The sequence below is a fragment of the Neocloeon triangulifer genome, unplaced genomic scaffold, assembly GCF_031216515.1.
Source record: "Neocloeon triangulifer isolate White Clay Creek 2 clone unplaced genomic scaffold, ASM3121651v1 ptg000017l, whole genome shotgun sequence".
Classification (NCBI taxonomy): domain Eukaryota; kingdom Metazoa; phylum Arthropoda; class Insecta; order Ephemeroptera; family Baetidae; genus Neocloeon; species Neocloeon triangulifer.
In genome coordinates, this window is record NW_026775559.1 from 7,981,235 (window position 1) to 8,001,537 (window position 20,303).

Sequence of the window (20,303 nt, forward strand, 5' to 3'; positions counted from 1 at the left end):
TATCATACAAATTATTTTCAACTGAATGTAATTTCTGATTAATTTCTTTTCAAGTTTTTTTGTTATGAGAAATGAGAACTAACATAATTATGCTATTTAGCAGCTGAATTTTTTTCATTAATAAAGAATTTTTTTCCAAAATATACCATTTTTTGTATTTGATTTCCACATTTCCAGAGATTCAATTTTATTTAATAATACAAATTGTCTCAAAATATTCACTATAGATTTTGAAGCAGCGCAGAAATAAAATTTATCTGCACATAAAACAACAAAATAATTTCTATTGTAGATTCACATAAAATATTGATATAAGTTTTGGGATCTGTACTTATTTAAGTACACCACATTAACATGACTGAAGCAAGACGGAACCAGATTTAAAAAAAATGCAAAATTTCTTAATACTTTCAATATCTTAACAGCATAATAAAATAAAATATTTTTATGAGTGTAAAACAAGATTTAAAAGAGCATTTCAATATCTAGAGCACTGCGCGGCATTATGAAGTCCCACGTATCCCTCCACCTCAACCGCAAAAGTTCCTCAATTTTGAAGGCGCTGTTTCCATATGAAAGTGGTGCGAAAGCCACAAAAACATAAAAAATTGCACCTAGCCAAGTAAAAAATGCAATCTGTACGGGCCAGTAAACAAATCCATTCCAACGACAAGTTCTGGAAAATCATAGGAAATTTAAAAATAGATCCTGTAATTATTATAAATCAAAATATACAAATACCTTGCTACATAAAAAATATGCTCCGTCAAAGCTGCGAGGAGGATTATTTTGAAAAGCAGCGCTGGCATGTAGTGGTGCAGGAACAAAGTTCTTTCCATGCAAAAATAGGGAAGCATATTTACGCAATAGCCGCAAAATGCAATCTCCATCATGAGATACAAACGGGACCACTCATCTGTTGAGTAAAATTTTTATTAGCAAACAACTTTTTTTCCTAAAGGAAAATCTCACCATTGCATACATCATAAACTTTTCTTTTCATTCTACAAAGGTACCAAACAAACACGACCAAGTATATTATAAGAGCTGCAGTTCCGGAGTACCAAATTGCTATGTTCCCTATTAAATGAACTTGAGCCTAGAAGAAAATCACGATTGTAAGAGGTGATTTCAAAAATTGATCCAACCCTTACATTAGAAGTTGTGTTGACCCAGTAAGCGATTCCTTTGGTCATCAAAGGCCACTCAATCGGTTGACTGGAGTACATGTGGTCTTGCAGGGTGTCACTAGAGGCAAAGAATATTTTCATGTGCAGCTCTAAAATCTTGTCCCAAAAAGACAGAGTTGTTGGCCGGGTCGGAATCATTTCCGCGTGCACCAATTCCCTCTCCCTTTCCTTTTGATCATCACCTTGAAATAAAAAGAAAAAAAAATATATATAATAATAATAATAAAAAATTCTATAAAAAATTCAAAAATTTACTTGTTGTATATCTATGCTCCTCCACATTCCAAACTGTATCATCTTGCTGAACTACCCTGTCTGTGACCACTTCATGTTGATTATAGCCCCAGTCAGGGAGTTGCTTCCCACTGAATTTGAGCGCTTGAGAGGAATTTACATGAACGAGACGCACCTTTAAGCATATTCATTTATAAAATATTTGTTAAATCCAAGTCAAATTAAATTACCATGCTTTCAATTGTGTGCCAAGTGTCGCCGACCTGATCTTTGTTGCTAATATCAACTCTCCAGAGATTCTGAGCAGGCATTGAAATGTTGTAATCGATGTAACAAGTAACTTCCTTTGTAAAAGAAAAATTGTTCATATAGATTTAAGTAAGCTTGGTGAAATTTTCCAATTACTTGATTTTGAGGAGACATTGGTGCTGCCACGTCGTGAGAATTTAAGGCCCGGCTTGTGATTCCGTGCACAAGTTGAATAATGTCTCCGTCTTTGATGGCATCGATTGGCCTCGAGACGGCCAAGTCTGATCGAGTCGGTCGTTTTACAATCCACCAGTTGTTCACGTCTTTGAAGCTGTAACAAGTGACCTAGAATATAACAGCAGGATGAGATACTATTAGAAATGAATTTTGTTGCACTATACTTGCTGTTGATGGCTTGAGCCTCTTTTGTCGGGGTAACGAACTGGGTAAACAGCAGGATGCGAATGCAGCCAGCAAGTTCTACCGAGTGAGTGCCGAAGTGTGATTTGTGAACCGTGAGCAACTTGCAAAGGTTGCCCTTTTGTTATGGATGCAAGACCACCCTTAAAATTTAAAAATTTTATGGTATTAAGAAGTTTAGCGGAGTGATTTCTGTTAAGCTTTTAGTACATCTATTACAGTTATGTCAGTTAATAGCAAAATTACAATTTTCTTGGTCTTACCTCTAAGCTAGCTTGAAAGGCAGACGTCATTACACTATCATGAGGGCCAGCCTTGTTGAGAATTGACAGGTGAACATAAAAGAGACTCAAGTAGAGAGCAACAGGGACGACAAAAAGAATAATCGCCCTGACAAAAGCTTGGCACACAAGTGAGTAAATGTTGAGATTCTTGTTTGCAACTAGTCTCCAGAAGTCTCTCCAAACAATGTATATTCCAAGGGCCATCGAACAAGCTCCGACAAATTTGATGCTGAAATTTTGTTTGAGTGATGAGGTATTAAAATGTAATTAAGTTTTTACCAGACAGCAGCTGAAAGGAAAAATGTTCCAATAATGAGCCATGAGAACCATGCAAATGAGTATGGTGAATCTTGGTAGTGGACAAACTTCTGGATGCAGTAGAGGCCGAGGACACTGAAGAGCAGCAACATCGGCTCCATTAATATGAACCGAGACTGTGTCAGCAAAGCGTTGTCTAATACATTTTTATTAAAAATTTATTTATGAAAAAAAGATCTATTATTACCAAATAAGATAAGAAAGGCTGCAGTAGCGGCTGTTAATTGTTTGAGGCCAAGTTGCAAAAGCAGGTGGTAGACACTTAAAGGTAGCAGGGCCCCACAAAGAGCAGGTATGAACCGCACAGCAAAAAGTGGAAAAGATTCAGAATAGGCAACGCCAATTGCAGTAAACTTGAAGTCTCCTATACATGGACAGAATAATTAATTATTGTTAGCATGGTTACCTTAAATAATCTAACCTGTGTATCCTCCTAAGTAAGCAGCCAGGGCTATTAATTGTTTGCCTAGGGGTGGCTGCGAGTCAAAGAAAAATGTTCGTTTCATATACAGGCTGACGTACTTTCCATAATGCAGTTCGTCAAAACTGGTGTCGAGGTAAAATTATTTGTTATTGAAAATCTTTAAATTTAAGAATATGTACATACACAACACTGTGTGGCTGGGTAAGATTGTAAAATCTTGTGGCTATTCCCAGGATCAGACAGATGATAGAAACAAAATCAAAACTGATGTTGATTTGGCACCGGAACACTGCTGGCTGGAGTGTCACATTATGGGGCTGCAGAATTGGCGATCTTTGTGATCTTTTAGTCTTTGCTTCTCTCTCAACTTCTTGACTATCTTCTTTCGTTTTATCTTCGTTTTTCTGCCGGAAGAAAATACATAAGTTCCTTGATTAGTAAGCAAGTTTATTAAAATCATGTTTACTTTGTTATTCTGCAGCTCTTTTTCATCCTTTTTGGGCTTTTTCGCTTTACGGTTTCGGAGTTGAGCATCTTCTTCTGATACTTGCAGCATTCCCATTTTATCAGATAACTATCCTAAGAACCTACGGAACAAATTTTATAAAATATTAATCACATACATACATCGAGAAATTATTTACTGTGCTTTAAGAATTAAATCAACCTCACAAAGATAATTCATTAGAGTTTAATTCATAATTATGGATTTTTCGTCGCTTGAAATTTCAAATTTAGGCAAACACTGCAAACAAAACCTGAATTGTAATGAACTAAAAATTGACGCAGCGTTGCATGAGAAGTGGGAGTAACCAGTTTTATAACGGGACTCAAAGCCAAAGACAGAAATTCCTCAAATGGAGAATGGAGAAGATCATTTTTACACGATTACCATCTCGCTTTAATTAATCCGTGCTGCAAACGTCCTTGCGCTCCAAAAACAATTTCTTCCTTTCGTCGGCGCTTCCGATTTCCAGATCCAGAGTGGCAAGACAGTCAAAGAAGAGGTGATTGACCCGACAAAGATGAAATTTAGCGGCTTGAGGAATTGGAAACAAGTTTTCTGTTTTGATCGGTCGCTCCGACGGCGGCTACAGCGCATGTCTTGTCTGGACCTGCCCGAGCCCGTCTCGTGCAAGGTCTCGTGTGGCCGATTGCGACTTGCGACCAATGAGAGAGGCGGGAGTCATCGTGAACCAATGACGTAACATCTGGCGCTGCTATCCTCACACAAAATTTCATTTCATTATGTGCATACGCATACACCAAAAGATCCTTGGCATACACTGTACACTGCTGCTACGCTGCTAGTGCTACACTAAACTTGGTAAGCAGCAGTGATACTGTGTTTTTTCTTTCAATTTCTCCGCTCGCTGCCGACGCTGCCGGAAGAAACGAAGCTGAAAATCTCTATGTTAGTATTTTATCAACATCTTGGCATAAATTGTCATGCTCTTATTATGCCCTGCAGTTATTTTCATCGTTTTATTTTATTAACCGTATTATTTTCAGAGATATTGTGCCATGCGGCGTAACTTGTCATTATTCTGGTACTTCCCCAATTTTAAAACCGGTCCAATGTCCAATTCCGAAGATTTTATTTTATTATTTTGGATATTTAGACACTTATTGAGTTAACATCTGCAGTTAAGTTGGGTTTTTATGGAGCTGCAGTATTTTTTATGTACATATGTATTTAAATAATTATTAATTACTGGTGCTATGATATTTCACTACTGTGCTGAACGAATTTTGTTATTGTTGCTAGACAATGTTTTCATAATTTATTCCTTCGCCAAATGCATTTTTTTATTAGAAATGGCTGAAGTGATGGAGGAGAAGAATGTGTATGTATTATCACAAATCATAACACATATATAATATAGCAGAAAGATTTATATATCTGCTTAATCAGGAAAATTTTCATAAAAAAATTGACTGCTGTGATGAACCCACACTGCATAAATTGCAAAAAAAAATTAAATAAAAATGTCACAGACAAACCTTGATAAAAAAAAGCGCGGGTCGGGTCGGGGTGCCAATTTTCATCACCTCATTCTCGCTCCTCACAATCAGCACTCGGCCTATGATAATGCAGACTCCTTCCTGATTTTATTTCTGTCTAGAGTGTTTTTCTAATGAATCATACCAATACAAATTTAATTGGCTGTTTTAAAATAATGTGCCCAACTCATGAGAATTAATTTTCCCCACATAAATTTTTTTTAAGAACTGAATTTAAAAGGTTATAAGGTATGAATTATTAATATTAAGTGGGAGGAAACTGCATAAATAACTTTGCTAAAATTTAAACCCATAAGTATGCAATTAATTAGAATCATGATTTAATTTTTTTTAAAGCTGATGCTGATCGTTTCATATTTACTACAAGGCCTATCCAAAGACTGGAAAATAACATTTGTGCCATAAATTTGAAAACGAAGTCATGATGGAGGTGGATTCTGAACCTGATGGGGTGAGAAATATTGATAATATTGGCTTATAGACATTTAAATATGTTTCTCCTTTTTCCTTTAAGAATCTCTCCCAGCAGCTGGAGGAGTTAATTCCAAGAGATTATCAGGTATAAAAATTTGAAGTTTTTAAACTTCTAACTGTCAAAACTTAAAATCATATTCATATTTCAGAATGAAATGCTCAATGCTGTGATCAAAGGGAATTCTATTATTTATTTGCCAACTGGAGCTGGAAAGACTTTCATTGCCTTTATGGCCATGAAGCATTTTTACAGCGAGATTGAAAAGTGATTTTTTTATGCACATAATTATATTCAAAACATAACCATTGCGTTATTATAGGCCCTTTGCTGATGGAGGCAAAAGGATCGTATTTGCGGCTCCTAAAGTTGCCTTGGTGACTCAGCAGTGCACCGTGCTCCAGAGGCAGACCCAGTTCTCAGTTGGTATGTTTAATGGCAACATGAATGTAGACAACTGGACTAGGGACATGTGGGAGCAACAAATTGAAGTGCACCAGGTTAATTTATATATAATATATATATATATATATATATATATATATATATATATATATATATATATATATATATATATATATATATATATATATATATATATATATATATATATATATATATATATATATATATATATATATATATTAAATTAAAAATTGATTATTTTTTCTTTAAAATTTCTAATTATTCATTTTTATTGAACCTTTTGTTTCATTTGTTAGAGCAAATGAATTTAATCTGTCAAATTTTTGCAGGTCTTGGTTATGGGAAGTCAGATTCTCTTAGATATCCTGGATAAAGGCTTCTTAAAAATGACTGACATTTGTCTTCTAGTCTTGGATGAATGTCACCACGCTACTGAGAAGCACAACATGAACTTGGTTATTCCATTAAATTTTATTTAATTTGCAACTTAATGGGTTGTGTTTTAGATTTTTGCAAACCACTTCCGCAAAGAAAATCCTTGCATGCCTCGGATTTTAGGATTGACTGCAACGCTGGTTAAGAAAAATGTGCCACTGCACAAACTGCAGCAGATGATGGGTGATCTTGAAAACAATTTGTGCAGCAGAATTGTTAAGCACTTTAACTATGAAGATTTGAAAGGGTGAATTTAAAAAAAAAAAAAAGTTTGAATTTATTTATTTTGCACATTTTTAGGCTCTATGCAAACCCTAAAATCCAGCCCCATGTAGTGCAAAGTCTCAAAGCTGAAAATGATGTTAATTTGTCCACATTATTGGGAGCTTTGAAGGATACTCCATTTCTGAAAGCATCTACAAGAGGTGGAAGAGGGCAAAAGTAATATATGTATATAAATCTAATTTTAAAATTTTTTTAACGCAGGAAAATTTTTCAGCTCTCTGCTGCTCCAGTTCAGTAGTTTAGGAAAGCTTGTCACTAAGAAAAATCCTGTACTTGCTGATTGTGAGAAAACAATTCTTGATATTGAACACCATCTCACCGATTTAGGTAATATCTAAGAGAGAAATATTTAATGGTGTGGTAGACATTATTATATTTATGTATACAGGGCTATTTGGGGGAAAGTTGGCCATTCTGCATCACATAATCAGGTTGAAAGTGCTGAAGCTCTCTTTGTCGACTAACTCGCAAGAGATCATAATTTTGGACCAAATGCTTGACCACCTGAAGGAAGTCGTGTAAATATTAATGGAATTTTAATAAAAAAAAAAAACATTAATTTTTCTCGGATCTTCTTAGAGATAAAGCTGATGAAGTGATGAATCAAGCGGCCAAAGGAAATTACTTACACTTGTTCTATTTCTCGGCGCCAAAAGTTCATGGCATGTTTAAAATTTTGAGGGATGCTCTGAAAAGCAATAGCAAAGATGGAGAATCCACCCTGTGTGGTATCGTCTTTGTTGAACGCAGGGTTACTGCTGTGGTTCTTTATCACATGTTAAAGGTAAAGGTAAATATTTTATCTACTTTTTTAAAACCAAATCTTCATTTACAACTTTTAATTTTATTTTATGAAATTACATTTTCCAATACAGATTTCCATGGAGTTGGACCACTCTCTCGATGCTCTGAAGCCAGACATTGCCCTAGGGGGAAGTGGAAATCAAAGCTTTGGAACAATGGAGTATTCGCTGAAAAACGCAAAGATGAAACGCAGCATTGATAGATTCAATGCTGGTTACACAAACTTGGTGTTTTCTACTGATGTGCTGGAAGAAGGCATTGATGTTCCAAGATGCAACATTGTTGTGAGGTTTGACCCAATCAAAACCATGTGTTCCTTCATCCAGTCCAAGGGCAGAGCTCGAGATCTGGACGCCACTTTCTATGTCCTTGATGTAGATGGGGAATTTCAGAAAAGGGTGCAAACCTACTTTGAAATGGAAAAGTCACTGAAACAAGTAATTAGCCTGTCACTTTTGATGTTTTATACAGTAAATTGAAAATATTTTGCATATAGGTTCACTCTAAAAACGAAAACCCTGGCCATGATCTAAATGGAGAGAAAAAGATTTATCCTCTTGTAACATCTGCAGGCTCTTTGGCTACCGTGGACAATTCAATCAAATTGATTTACAGGTTAAAATTGTTGCAATTTGCAGAGAGTATAAACATTAATTTATCTAAACTATAATATTTTTCAGATATTGCAACTCTCTTAGTGTTGGCAGATTTGCTCGTGCGGAACCTAACTGGTATTACACAGAAAAAAGTGATGAAGGTCCTTTCACCTTTTCTGTAGTTCTTCCTGCCTCTTCTCCCTACAAGAAACCCATTAAAGTAACTAATTTTCTTGCATGTAAAAATTTAATCAATGTCTTTTGATGTAAACAGGGATTTGAAATGTCTTCGATGAAGGAGGCTAAGAGTGTTTGCGCGTTGGAAGCTGTTAAAGCACTGTACAAGTTTGGAGAGCTTGACAGTTACTTACAGCCTAAGGCAAAGTCTGAGCAGAACAATGAGATGAACAACCCAGACCTTTTCAAGCACTGGAGAAAATTCGAGGAAGGTGACGAAGGCTTAAAAAATGCAGGCACTAGGGGCAGAAGACGGATGCATCCAATGATCGTAAAACGGATTATTTTTAATATGTCTTGATTATTTTTTATTATTTTTTGGTATAGTTTCCTGAAGTTTTGAAAAACATTGGTCCAGTGCCAAACTTGGACACTTTTGTTCATATGGTGAAACTAAGGCCAAAGTATGATCGACCCTCTGGTTCGCGTAGAACCTTTCTTTACGATTTGATGGAAAGCTGTGAACAAGGTTTTGCCCTGCTTACTTCAAAGCCATGGCCGCAGGCAATTAAATTTTTATTATATTTTAGTGCAAATATTTTATATCAATAAAATAAATTTTTGCAGTTGTGCCAATTTCCTATTTATACCAATTTTGGTGAGATGGAAGTTGAAGTATTAGCAAATGCTTCTTGTGTGCAACTTGTTGCTGAAGAAATTGCTCTTATTCAACACTTCCATAGAACAGTATTTGAAATTGTTCTAGAAATCAGTCACAAGTTTTTGGTGACCGATTTTCATTCAGAAACAAATAGCATTTTACTGGCTCCTGTGCTTGGAACTGGTACTTTCTTTGAATTTGAATATTTTAATAGCATTTATTATCACCTTTTTTTTATATAGAAGCTCAGTTTGACTGGCCCTTGCTGCTCTCTTGCAAGGATAATTTGGAGGGGTTAAGTGAAAAATTGAAAGGATTTGACAAAGGCTTGCTTGGAAAAGTTGTGAATCCTTTACACAGAAAAGGCCCCATCGACAAAGCCAACTGGGTAAGATAAATAATTAAAAATATTAATTTTATTGAACCTGTCCAAATTATGAAAAAGAACTACATTGTCACCAAAGTAAGAGATGACCTTAATCCAGGCTCGAAATTCCCTGATGATAAGCACAAGGATTTTGCCTCCTTCTTCAAACATGTCTATGGTGCTGCAGTGACCAACATGTCGCAACCGATGTTGGAGGTTCGGCCAATTTCTCACAAATTGAACTTGCTCACTCATGGGTAGTTATTTAATTATCATGTTCTCTAAAGCTTGTGACCATAATATTTGTTTAATAAAGGAAAGACAATTCAACTTCAAAGAGGACACCTGGAGATGGTGAGATTTTCATCCCAGAGCTATGCAGCAGCCCTGGTGTGAACAGGGTGATTAGTTCAGAGCTGTGGCTCAAAGCTACAACAATACCTTCTGTTTTGGAAAGAATCCGATGGCTCTTGAGTGCTGACGAGCTTCGATCAAAAATCAATCATGGAACTGGACTTGGAAAAACTAGTATTCCATATGGTGCACAATTTATTATTCCTAAGATATGTTTGAACTTTAAATTTTTTGTGCAGGAGTGTTGTGGGAAACTTTTGAAGTAGCTACTTTCACTGACAAGTACACACGCCTCTACAGCAATCATGAAGATGTCAAACGTATCAAGTTTTCTGACAGTGCATCAAAGAGGAAGGTATTTTTATTTCAATTAACCTGTATATATGGTAATTTTAAAGAGCTCTCTTAAGAATTTGCAATTGGAAGAACTTGAGAATGAGCCTACCGATTTGGATTACAATCTCTTAACTGTGACTGACGAGGATATCAAGAGCTATGCTGCTTATTCTTCAAAGAAGCTTGAAATCACCATCCCAAAATCCAGAGCAGACCTATTTGAAGCAAGGTAAATATTTTGAATTTTAAAATCTACCTCTATTTTTTTTTATTAAATTTTTAGAGACAACATGGTTGCTGTGAAGGAAATCAAGTGCTTCTCTAAAAGATTGGTAGGAGGTTTGGGCCCTCAATTGCAAACTTTCTATCGAGCTATCACAACAAGCACTGCAAATGATGCTGTCGACATGGAAAGGCTTGAAATCTTGGGTGATGCTTACCTCAAATTTGCATCGTCGTTGTACTTGTTTGAAACATACGACTTTGCAGAAGGAAAGCTAACTGACGTAATAACAAATATTATATATCAGATTGAATAAATAATAAATGAATAAAAAAATTTCAGTTGAAAGGTAAAATTGTGGGCAACAAAAACCTTTTTTACTGTGCAATGAACAGAGAGATAAGTGGTTACCTCCACGCTTCAAGATTCTCTCCTCGACTTGAGTGGAAGGTAATAAATGTGCAAAATAAATTTTTTGTTTTACCTAAATCTTTTGTTATTAGCCACCAAATTACAAAGTGCCTGAGACAACAATTAAAGAAATTCTGTCAAAGAAGCTGAATCCACCCGTCTTAAAGAAAATAGAAGGGTACCAAAAGGATGGTCTTCCAAACACTGATGATTGGTTGTACTTCAAAGATTCAACTGCAAATGAGTCGTTCCATATGATTCTTAATCTTCAAGACATTTCTGATAAGGCAAATTGAGTCGCTTTATGTTCAAATCTCATTTTCAATCTTGGAATTAATAGTATGTTTCTGACTGCGTGGAAGCTTTGATTGGTACTTACGTCGAAAGCTGTGGGCCTATTGATGCCGCTGCCTTGCTGGTTTGGTTTGAAATCCTTCCTCAAACTGTAACAGCTATCATGACCAGTCCATCCAAAAGCTGTGTTAACTTGGAAAATATGGAGTCTCGCAGCTCTGTCGAAGAGCATGTGAACATGCACCTTCCAAGTATAGATGAAAGATAAATTTTAGAAAAACTATTGTATTTACAATTTATTTTAGGGGTTTCCTCGATTGAGCAAGTCCTTGGCTACAAATTCAAGGACAGAGCCCTGCTTCTACAAGCGCTGACCCATTCGTCGTGCATGTCAAACAGAATTACTGAATGCAATCAAAGATTGGAATTCTTGGGTGATGCAGTTCTTGGTAAGTAGATTCTCTGTATTCATTAATGCGATAGCTTATTATGTTCCTCATAGACTTTTTGATCACATGCTATATTTATGAGCATTGTGGAAACTTGTCGCCGGGCGCAGTGACTGATTTGCGCTCTGCACTTGTGAACAATGTAGTCTTTGGCTCTCTGGCAGTGCGCTATGGACTGCACACATACCTCCTGCATAATTCGCCAAGTCTTTTTCAAGTCATTGATGCATTTGTTGAGTACCAGCAGAATAACAACCACGCCATCAGTGAAGAGGTGAATTTTCCGCAAATATAATTTGTCTCTTTTCAATTATTGTCTCTGTTATTTCAGTACTTGTTGGCTTTAAACGAGGACAGTTGCTTGAGCACAGCAACATACATTGAGGTGCCCAAGGCTTTAGGAGATGTCTGGGAAAGCATTGTTGGGGCCGTTTTCTTGGACTCTGGCAAAGATCTGGCCAGGACCTGGGCCGTGATCTATCCTCTGATGAAGAAAGAAATTGGTAAAAAAATATTGCTCTATTGTTTTCTTTGCTTAACAATTTAAATTTTTACAGATCTCTTTAGTGTTAATGTGCCAATTCAACCCGTTCGTAGGCTTTATGAGTGCTTTGGGAAGGAAAACTCTGTTTTCAAGTAAGTAAACAAATATTTGCCCATGTTTTGGATTTTTTTAATATAAAATATTATTTTTTAGGCCTGTTGAGAGAGAAGAAGGAACTGGGCGTGGTGTCTTGATGAAACTGACTGTGAAAACCAAAGACCAAGAAATTATCTGCTACGGTCAAGGTAGGAACAAGCAACAAGCCAAAATTGCCAGTGCCAAATACGCCTTCAAGCGGATTCAAAATGGTCTGCCGAAAAAGTGACAACTTTTCAAAATAATCAAATGTGATTTATTGTTGGAGATATATTTTATCATTAATTTTATTTCTCTATAAATTATTTCTAGAAAATCAATATGCTAGCCAAATTATGTGTAAAATAAATACTCTGAAATTATACCAAAAAAAAAAATCTAAAAAAAAAACGCACCTCTATTAAGGCTTTATAAACGGCTGGGAAAAACTCCAATTGTGGCTTTCTGGTCCACTAACATTAATAAGCTGCTCAATTCTCTTGGAGAAATAAGTTGTCCACCACACTGATTTTAAAAATAAGTTTTAGTGGCTGGGTAGGAAAGATTTCTTACTTAACAAAAACAAAATCTTGGTAAATTTTGATTTTGATATAGATACCAATATTTAAATTATTTTTTTTCTTTAATTACTTGTGGTGCAGAAACACTACACTACTACAGTTCGTCATTTGTTTCAAATTGGGCAAGGCGCTATTTATGATGGCTTCATTTATCAAGTGCTTTGTCAATATTGAATTAATTTGTCTGTTCAATGAACAAAACTAATTTTCTTCTAGACTATACATTAATACCATTTTAACGTTAAGCTATTGCGGGCAATCAAAAAGAACTAACAACTTGAACTCTGCACTCACAATCAGGTGCTATTCTGCGCCGCTTCTCGGTCCCCTGGAGCAAAACATAACGCAACGTGCTTTACTTCAGTGTCGCACAGGTTGCATAGCTTGAACGCCGGGTTGTAGCACCAAGTGCAGTTTTGATACGCGTAAGAGAAAAAAGACGAGCAATCTCTCATCACTTCAGTTTTTTTGCACTTTGCAAAAGCTATCTGATCTTCATATTGTCCACTTTAAGAATGTTTCTTTGCAGCTCTCTAGAGCTCCTGCACCAAGCCATTTTTATTGCTTTTTACACCAAGGATATGATATTAAAAAGACTATTTAGTAAAGTAAAGCACAAAACTTACTCAAGGTAAACTATGTTAGGGGTTTATAATGACTTTTTCTATAAAAAATTACTAATTTCAAACTTCAAAAAAGCTATGTAGAAAAAACAGTAATAAAAAGATGAAATGGATTTTTTTTTCTTTTAAACTTTTTGTAAATGGATGATCATCTGGCATAATTATCTAGTAATGCAGGTCTCTCACTGTTCGATGATTTTTACCTCTTTTCGGCCATCCATAATTTAATTTTATTTAGATATAAACAAGACAAATGAACGATCACACGTGCAAAAATCACTCGTCTGTGATGTTAAGTTATTTACAGTAGCCTAGTTAGAGTAACAATCGTGCTAAAAATTTTAAACGTTTTTATCTAACGTCCTAGACAAAATACTTTTCGTTTGCGTGAATAGAGAGCCATTCAATCACAGAGTCGTAGTGTTGGGTCCGCCATTGAACATTAAGCTGAATATTTTCCAAGGACTGTTTCACTGCTAATTTAGAGTCGCTTAAGTACTTAATGTTTTGGGTCGTAAATGTTTTCATCTGAAAGGTAAATTTTTTTAACAAATAAGAGTTGGTTTAGAAATAAAAATTACCAATTCCAAATCATATTCTGTATTCATTGACTCGGAAATAGCTGATAAGTAGCGTCCAATGCGATTTGCCTTAGGTCCAAAGCTGACAGTTAGAAACAAATATATTAATAAAATTTGGAAGTTATTTCAAGAAATTAAAGCGTACAAAGTGTGAATGTCCTTGATCCGGGAGAAGAGGAACTCTCTGGCAGCGTAGAATCCAGTCGAACTGCGAGCCACAGAGTAGAAAACGCTGATGGCGTCCTGCTTGCGAATTCCTGAGCTTTCGTTCAAAGACATGTCCAGGAACCTTTGCAAAGTTTTAAAACGTGAATTCATTGTGAATAGTAGGCATTGAAAAAATTACTTGTGCAGAAGCCACATTTCTTTGGTGCAACCGAGAGCACCCAAGAGCTTTCCTTTCTCAGCGGCCACGTTCGAGCTAAGGTAGCGCTTCCATATGAAGTCCCAGGCCGGTTGGCCTCCAACCTTGACTGCTGAACAGTAAACCAGGCTCCTCAGGTCAACAGGAACTCTTAAAATAATTTTTGGTCAGTTGTATTTTTAAACAAAAGTCTTTAATTAAATAATTGAAGGCATTTTTTTATGAAAATTATTTTAACTAAATATTTTATTAAAATTTAATGAATTATCATAAATTATATTATTTTCAGAGAAGATTTATTTTAAATTCATGGAAGAAAACATTTTTTGGTAAATTTTGATGGAAAATTTATACTCACGGGTTTACAACATCCGGGTCTTCGGTCTGTTTCTGCCAGTTCTGGAAAAGAGCAGACGCCCTTTCCTCGCAATCATCCACCCCCATTGAACAGGCCCAGCTGAGCAATTGCGCCCTGTTCTTGGTTTGCGGCAGCGTGTCCTCCGGTTTGCGGGCCCTGAAAGGTTCATCGCCTAATTCTTTGTAAATTGGGGTCAACAAGGTCTGCATCAGAGTCCTGAAGGCGCCAAAACCGGAAGTGCGACGGGTCATTCGGGTGAAGTAGACAAGGTTGGAAAAGGCGGCTCGCCACGGCAAGTACTCGCGTTCGTGTCGCAGGTAGCGCAGCAAATCAAGGGCCGCGCTGTACTCAAGCTGACCGGCCCTCGCCAGGTCCAGGGCGTCGTCCACCAGCTGGGCTCTGTTCAGGGTGGGAATTCCTCCGTAGTTATCTTTCGACCTCAGCGACTCGGACAAAAGTTGCCAGTTGTTCATGTCGTAGTTAACTCTGTACAGAGCTGTTTTCAAATTTAGATGAATAAATATTGGTTCATAAAAACTCTTCGGTTTCTTACCAGTAGAGTTTACGTTGAGAAGTAACCAGTGCTCTTTGCTGGGGAGGCTTTTCAAAGTTGCGCTAGAATCGTTCATCCAAAGTCGAGGCATTGTGCTAACGTCCACTAGGGCGCTTGACGAGTCTGTATAGCTGACGGGCACCCACCAAATACTGTCACCAGACGTACGACCGTACCAGTCAGTCAAAAAGCGACTCTGCAAATTTAAAAATACGTAAATAGAAAAAACGCTTCTTGAACAAAATGAAATATATACATTTTCAAAAATTTAAAAAAGTAAATAAAATTGAAAAATATTATATCAGTTTTGCAAAAAGTGATCCGAGGGAAAGTTTTAGTCAAAATTAAATTTCAAAGATCTCTTGGATCAAATATTTTACTGTTTAAAAAAATAAATGATATTAATAATTAAATTTACAGAGTAGACTTTGCTGTAAGGAAAAAAATCTCTTGTCTAGATTTTGCAATGTGCGGGTGTTATGTAACTGAAAAAAGTTGAAAATTCAACCTGGGTCAATTCAGCAGTGCCGTCCTCGTAGTTCCTTGTGACTTGGATGATGGGATAGCCCGTTTGGAGGGTCCAGCTGTCCATGATTTCCTTCACTGTAGCTCTTGCAGGGGCAGCCGACTTCTTATCAACATCTGCCAATTAAAATTTAAAGTTTTCTAATGTTTTAGCGCGGAAATTTTCGTCAGAGGTGCAAGTGCAGTTCACCTGGGTTGCATCCGCTAATTAGCTGGGAAAAGTGGTGCTGGCGGTGCGGGTGCGAGCGAAGGGCGCGGTGCTTTTTTCTGCGGCGCAACATTCTGCTGCGATATCGCCAGCCACCTTTCCAGCATTTTGCGACCTCAGTTTCACCATTTTATTTTAATATAACATCCCCCATCCCCACTGATTTTCATTTATTTTTCAAAAAGATGCAGAGAGTAAAAATTGTTACTCACCTTTAGCGGAGTCAAGCTGCGCCTGTTCCTCTAAACAGGCCCACAGAGCGTCTTGGGCTGCGTTTCCAAATTGATGGGCTTTCAGGTATCGAGTAACACCTCGCCTGAAGGTACCCTCACCCAAAAAGTGGTTCATCATTCTCAGCAAAATAGCACCTTTTTTCAGAAATACAAATTTTGTAAAAATCCAAAATATTTCAAAATTCTAACCTTTGGAGTAAGAAATGGCGTCAAACAATTGTGGAATCTCAGAAGCGTGTTTAATCTTATTTGAAACTGAATGGGACGACTGGAGGGCGTCCACTGAAAAGACGGACAATAGAGATTCCATCATTTGGTCCTCAAGAGAACTCCATTTTGGCTGGGCCTAATATTCATATCTTATATAATATTTTTTATACAAGGGGTGATCTAAAATATTACATGAGACGTTCCCAGAGCGGCGACATAAGTGGCAAATCCTTCGTTAAGCCAGATGTCATCCCACCACTTCATGGTGACCAAATTTCCAAACCACTGGTGCGCCAATTCGTGCGCCACAACCCGAGTGACTGATTCCTGCGAAGTGGCTGGAGAAACTCCTTCCTCGTAAAGCATAGCAGTTTCCCTATTATCAATCATAAATCTCTTTCCTTTTTTAATTTATTATATTTTGGCACCTGTAAGTGACCAAGCCCCAGTTCTCCATGGCACCTGAAGCGAAATCGGGCAGGGCGATCATGTCCATTTTGGGCAGCGGATAGGGCACGTTGAAGTACTCTTCGAAAAAGTCGAGCACCTTAGGAGCGATGTCAAGCGAGTAGGTAGCCTGCGCGATCGCGTCAGGTCGGGCCCAGACCCTGAAGGTCGTGTCGCCGGGTGTGGATTCTAGATAGGCGAAGTCGGACACAACAAACGCCACCAAGTACGTTGACATTCGCACTGACTCGGTGTATTCATCACGGAACCAATCGTCAGCCCTTTCATTAATTATTTTTACACATGTTATTTAATTATTATTTTAAATAAAAACTCACAGGGAAACAGTTTTGGCGAGGGGCATGTTGCTGATGGACGAGAAATTTTTGTGTCTAATCAGGTTGATTTGGAACACAGCCTTCATCGCAGGTTCGTCGAAGCATGGGAATGCCCTTCGAGCGTCCGTCGGCTCAAATTGCGTGACCCCGAGCCACCTTTTTCAGACAAAACCATGCATTTTATTAAAAGGTGCATCTTAATTTCATTTTTCGCTCTTTATAATGGCGTTTTGTGTTTAATTGACCGGCAAGCTCGCGTGAGCCACGTGATACAAGAGCTCGTGTCTCTAGAGACACGAGAAAACCGCGCGGCGGCGATTAGCATTCACACGGAGCAAGTGTGTCATTGCCGCTGACAGGTGCTTTTTTATTAGACGCGCGCGAGTTCGATTCAATTAATTATGTACATCATGCACGTGCTTGTTGGGTAAAGAGAGTGGCTTCCACTGGCCGCCCGCCAAGAAAAAAGAAAAACGAAAACCAACTTCGACATGTGGGAATAATGTAACAGAGGCAGAAAGTCGGTCTGCTGTACATCCATAATACAAAGCCATATAATTATGTTGCTGCGCGCACGAAAGTTTCAGTTGAAAGTGAAACTAGAGAAATTTTATACGCAGCAAGAACTCTCTTTGAAATTTGCATTATATTGAATAACTTATTTAAAAAAAACTTAAGTTTTTAAAAAATTTAATTAATTTTTTCTCTTACTTGGTTTTTCCCGTCGCCTTTTCCTTGTAGCTGCTTCTGTAAAACCCAGCCAAAAGAGGCGTCAGCGGTGCCTCGAACGGAATGTCCACCTTGTATTTGTGCTCACTTTTCAGCTCTTCCTTCAAATGAATGATGTAGAAATTATTCTCGCCATCGATTTCATGTCCAGCAATGTCCAAATTCTGCCCAGACGAGTTATCAGTGACCTTGACCTCATCAGTGGTCAAATTAAGACCTCTAGAGTGGAGCACAATCTTGGCAGTGTCCGAAGTGCAGAAAATTCTGATTCTGACGCGCCCTTCAAACCGGAAATTGTCCTCCTCCAAAAATGTTTTAATGTCCAAAGTGTAGTGTTCAGGACGTAGGTTTTCGGGAAGGCGGTACGAAGAGATGTTCGATTCGACAGGATCCTCAGTGCTGCTGGAAACCGCTTGGGAGGTTGACAGGTCTTCGGCGGCAAAAATGCTGCTGGCAGTGGTGGACAGGGCAGAGTCGGCAGTCGACGCTTCTTGTCCGCGAGAAAAGCTCGCCAAGAGCAGCACCAGAATAAGGGCCGCCGTCATGGTTAAAAATTGCACCAGTGCCTATTCATTTAAATTTTAATATATTGGAATTTTTAAATTTAATGTTTATATTTATTCATTTCAACTCTCGCTCAATCCCATGTTATCAAAATAGTCTTTTTTTAGCTTGCAAATAAAAAATTCAGAAAAAAATTACCAATATTCATAAACTCCTAAAAGTCCAAAAAAATCCTCTTTAAAATATTTTTATAGAGTTCTGAATGTTATGATTTGCTTCATTTGCTTTAAATAGGCAATGCTTAATATTTTCTTAAATAATTAATTTTTTTAATTTATTTCATTTCTATTTATATCAATATTTTAAATAATCCTTTACAGAGTATAAGCGGTTTTAGTTCTTAAGCCACAATTCAAATGTAAATTTATTTTAAATTGCTCTTACTCTTGCCTTAAGTATTTATTTTTATTGTGAAAAAAAAACAATTTAGAGAGTATCTTAACTGTGGATACCGTTTGACTATAACTGCGCTTTATTTACATTATTCAAAAATACACTCTTAAATTGAGCGTCTAAATTTGTTGAATTAGAACACGGTCGATCAGTGGCGGGAGAGTCTTTGTAGCGAAAATTGATTTAAGGCGTTATATGGCCGGTCATTGACGAACACAACAAGCGCGCGTGAAATGATTTGCGATGCAAATTACAGACTACCTGAACAAGCAGCGTAATAAATTTGAATAATTATCACCAGTTTAAATGCGACGATAATTGACGTGTGCGCATGTTAGTGGACTCAATGCATTTTAAAGCAAAGATCCTTCCTAGATTCTATTCGAATCAATGAAAAATTACTCAAAATTCACTCTTATATATGAGTTTTGCTATAGTTTAATTTTACATAATATTATATCTTTTAAAATTCTAAAAATCACGTCTAACGGGGAAGTCTCCTGCTACTCATATCTGGAAATAATATGCAAACATATGAGACGGATCCGCGTTTGACATTTGTGCTCAAAAATTAATATGCGAAATCAAATAGGTGCAGAGCCAGAATGTTTAATAATGATGTACATATAAATATATTGAAGTTTAGCAAAACTGGTTCACATTTGAAATTGGGTTCAAGAAACTATGTGTTGGGCGCTCATCATCTCAAGAGGTCAATAACAGCCAATAACTGCCTTCTCAAGCTAGCCGCCGTCAAACTAATTTGGCCTTCAAAAAACCTGTTTTAATCCTAAATCAAATCTCGCTCTCAGTTTATTAATTTTGAACAATAATATAAATATAAATTTAAATTTAGCAGAGAACAATCTGTGCATTGAAATACACAATAAAAAATTAAATACTGTAGTAATTGAAACTAAATAAAATTTTACGTATACTATTTTTGAAGCTGAAAAAAAAAACATTTCTTTAGCTTGCGTGTAAAATATTTTTCTCTGAATTTTGTGTACTCTTTAATTAATTAAAATATTGGTTTTCTATTATTGTAAATTTAAAGTTTTTGCTACTGATATGACTTAAAATTAGATTTTTAATATGCAACTTTTCACCAAATGTAAGGAAAATTTTTTGGATTAAAATGTGAGCAAGCAGGAACGTCAAAGTCTTACCGTGCGACCAGAAGGATTGCTGATGGGTCAATGGCTGGGTCGGGTGGCGCGCGCGGTGCCTGTCTCTCACCTGCACCTCCCAGTGGTCCCCTCTTTTCATATTTGTTATTGGCAGCAGGGAATGCCGTGTGATGGAACCCATTTAAGCACCATTATGCTATTTTCTTTGCGCACCAAAATCGATAAGAGCAACACAGAAGGACGCATTTTCATTAAACTGATTCATTTTGATCCGTGGCTGTTTTTTTCATTTAAAAAATTCTTTAATTCATAAAAAAAACATACACACACACACACACACACACACACACACACACACACACACACACACACACACACACACACACACACACACACCAAGTTTTTCTTTTTTT

The 20,303-nt window shown here is 37.0% G+C and overlaps 3 protein-coding genes across 4 annotated transcripts; 1 reads left to right on the forward strand and 2 right to left on the reverse strand.

Annotated features, from left to right (window-relative positions):
• Nucleotides 1-151: 151 nt before the first annotated feature.
• LOC132203783 (protein O-mannosyltransferase 1) lies at nucleotides 152-4,241 on the reverse strand. Of its 2 annotated transcripts, none has more exons than XM_059631802.1 (15): nucleotides 3,764-3,918; nucleotides 3,586-3,706; nucleotides 3,303-3,523; nucleotides 3,117-3,241; nucleotides 2,883-3,059; nucleotides 2,657-2,831; nucleotides 2,357-2,606; nucleotides 2,075-2,236; nucleotides 1,830-2,018; nucleotides 1,655-1,768; nucleotides 1,446-1,599; nucleotides 1,155-1,372; nucleotides 973-1,099; nucleotides 742-916; nucleotides 152-676 (listed from the first exon to the last, which is right to left on the reverse strand). In XM_059631802.1, exons 2-15 carry the CDS (start codon nucleotides 3,679-3,681, stop codon nucleotides 466-468), a joined length of 2,394 nt encoding a protein of 797 aa, XP_059487785.1. In that variant the 5' UTR covers nucleotides 3,682-3,706; nucleotides 3,764-3,918; the 3' UTR covers nucleotides 152-465. The 2 variants fall into 2 exon arrangements, with proteins under 2 accessions (XP_059487785.1, XP_059487784.1); XM_059631801.1 differs by lacking the exon at nucleotides 3,764-3,918 and adding an exon at nucleotides 4,012-4,241 and having other exon boundaries at nucleotides 153-676.
• Nucleotides 3,982-13,265, forward strand: LOC132203781 (endoribonuclease Dicer-like). The gene is made up of 31 exons (XM_059631799.1): nucleotides 3,982-4,533; nucleotides 5,481-5,595; nucleotides 5,659-5,703; nucleotides 5,768-5,883; nucleotides 5,939-6,116; nucleotides 6,372-6,497; nucleotides 6,549-6,724; nucleotides 6,778-6,918; nucleotides 6,977-7,089; nucleotides 7,151-7,280; nucleotides 7,342-7,552; nucleotides 7,638-8,003; nucleotides 8,063-8,181; nucleotides 8,247-8,382; nucleotides 8,437-8,670; nucleotides 8,727-8,903; nucleotides 8,967-9,183; nucleotides 9,243-9,388; nucleotides 9,446-9,624; nucleotides 9,684-9,907; nucleotides 9,961-10,076; nucleotides 10,132-10,286; nucleotides 10,341-10,563; nucleotides 10,623-10,730; nucleotides 10,784-10,978; nucleotides 11,032-11,236; nucleotides 11,291-11,434; nucleotides 11,488-11,708; nucleotides 11,766-11,937; nucleotides 11,992-12,070; nucleotides 12,132-13,265. Exons 2-31 carry the CDS (start codon nucleotides 5,566-5,568, stop codon nucleotides 12,301-12,303), a joined length of 4,854 nt encoding a protein of 1,617 aa, XP_059487782.1. The 5' UTR covers nucleotides 3,982-4,533; nucleotides 5,481-5,565; the 3' UTR covers nucleotides 12,304-13,265.
• A 184-nt stretch (nucleotides 13,266-13,449) lies between these two features.
• LOC132203782 (aminopeptidase Ey-like) lies at nucleotides 13,450-19,972 on the reverse strand. Its single transcript, XM_059631800.1, has 14 exons — nucleotides 19,930-19,972; nucleotides 17,786-18,369; nucleotides 17,075-17,230; nucleotides 16,718-17,017; nucleotides 16,482-16,665; nucleotides 16,269-16,425; nucleotides 16,059-16,214; nucleotides 15,622-15,755; nucleotides 15,114-15,309; nucleotides 14,561-15,056; nucleotides 14,185-14,352; nucleotides 13,984-14,127; nucleotides 13,839-13,920; nucleotides 13,450-13,785 (listed from the first exon to the last, which is right to left on the reverse strand). Exons 2-14 carry the CDS (start codon nucleotides 18,346-18,348, stop codon nucleotides 13,621-13,623), a joined length of 2,901 nt encoding a protein of 966 aa, XP_059487783.1. The 5' UTR covers nucleotides 18,349-18,369; nucleotides 19,930-19,972; the 3' UTR covers nucleotides 13,450-13,620.
• Between the last annotated feature and the right edge of the window lie 331 nt (nucleotides 19,973-20,303).

Excerpts from the sequence above, each read along its gene's own strand:
- LOC132203783 (XM_059631802.1), bottom strand. The coding sequence starts at position 3,681 with ATGGGAATGCTGCAAGTATCAGAAGAAGATGCTCAACTCCGAAACCGT. Across the intron at positions 3,242-3,302 it reads ACCCAGCCACACAGTGTTGT|TTTTGACGAACTGCATTATG; the intron begins GTATGTACATAT and ends CCTCGACACCAG. Across the intron at positions 1,600-1,654 it reads GGCACACAATTGAAAGCATG|GTGCGTCTCGTTCATGTAAA; the intron begins GTAATTTAATTT and ends ATATGCTTAAAG.
- LOC132203781 (XM_059631799.1), top strand. The coding sequence starts at position 5,566 with ATGATGGAGGTGGATTCTGAACCTGATGGG. Across the intron at positions 8,383-8,436 it reads CCTACAAGAAACCCATTAAA|GGATTTGAAATGTCTTCGAT; the intron begins GTAACTAATTTT and ends TGATGTAAACAG. Across the intron at positions 8,671-8,726 it reads GACGGATGCATCCAATGATC|TTTCCTGAAGTTTTGAAAAA; the intron begins GTAAAACGGATT and ends TTTTTGGTATAG.
- LOC132203782 (XM_059631800.1), bottom strand. The coding sequence starts at position 18,348 with ATGACGGCGGCCCTTATTCTGGTGCTGCTCTTGGCGAGCTTTTCTCGC. Across the intron at positions 16,215-16,268 it reads CGCCATTTCTTACTCCAAAG|GTGCTATTTTGCTGAGAATG; the intron begins GTTAGAATTTTG and ends TTCTGAAAAAAG. Across the intron at positions 14,353-14,560 it reads GACCCGGATGTTGTAAACCC|AGTTCCTGTTGACCTGAGGA; the intron begins GTGAGTATAAAT and ends AATTATTTTAAG.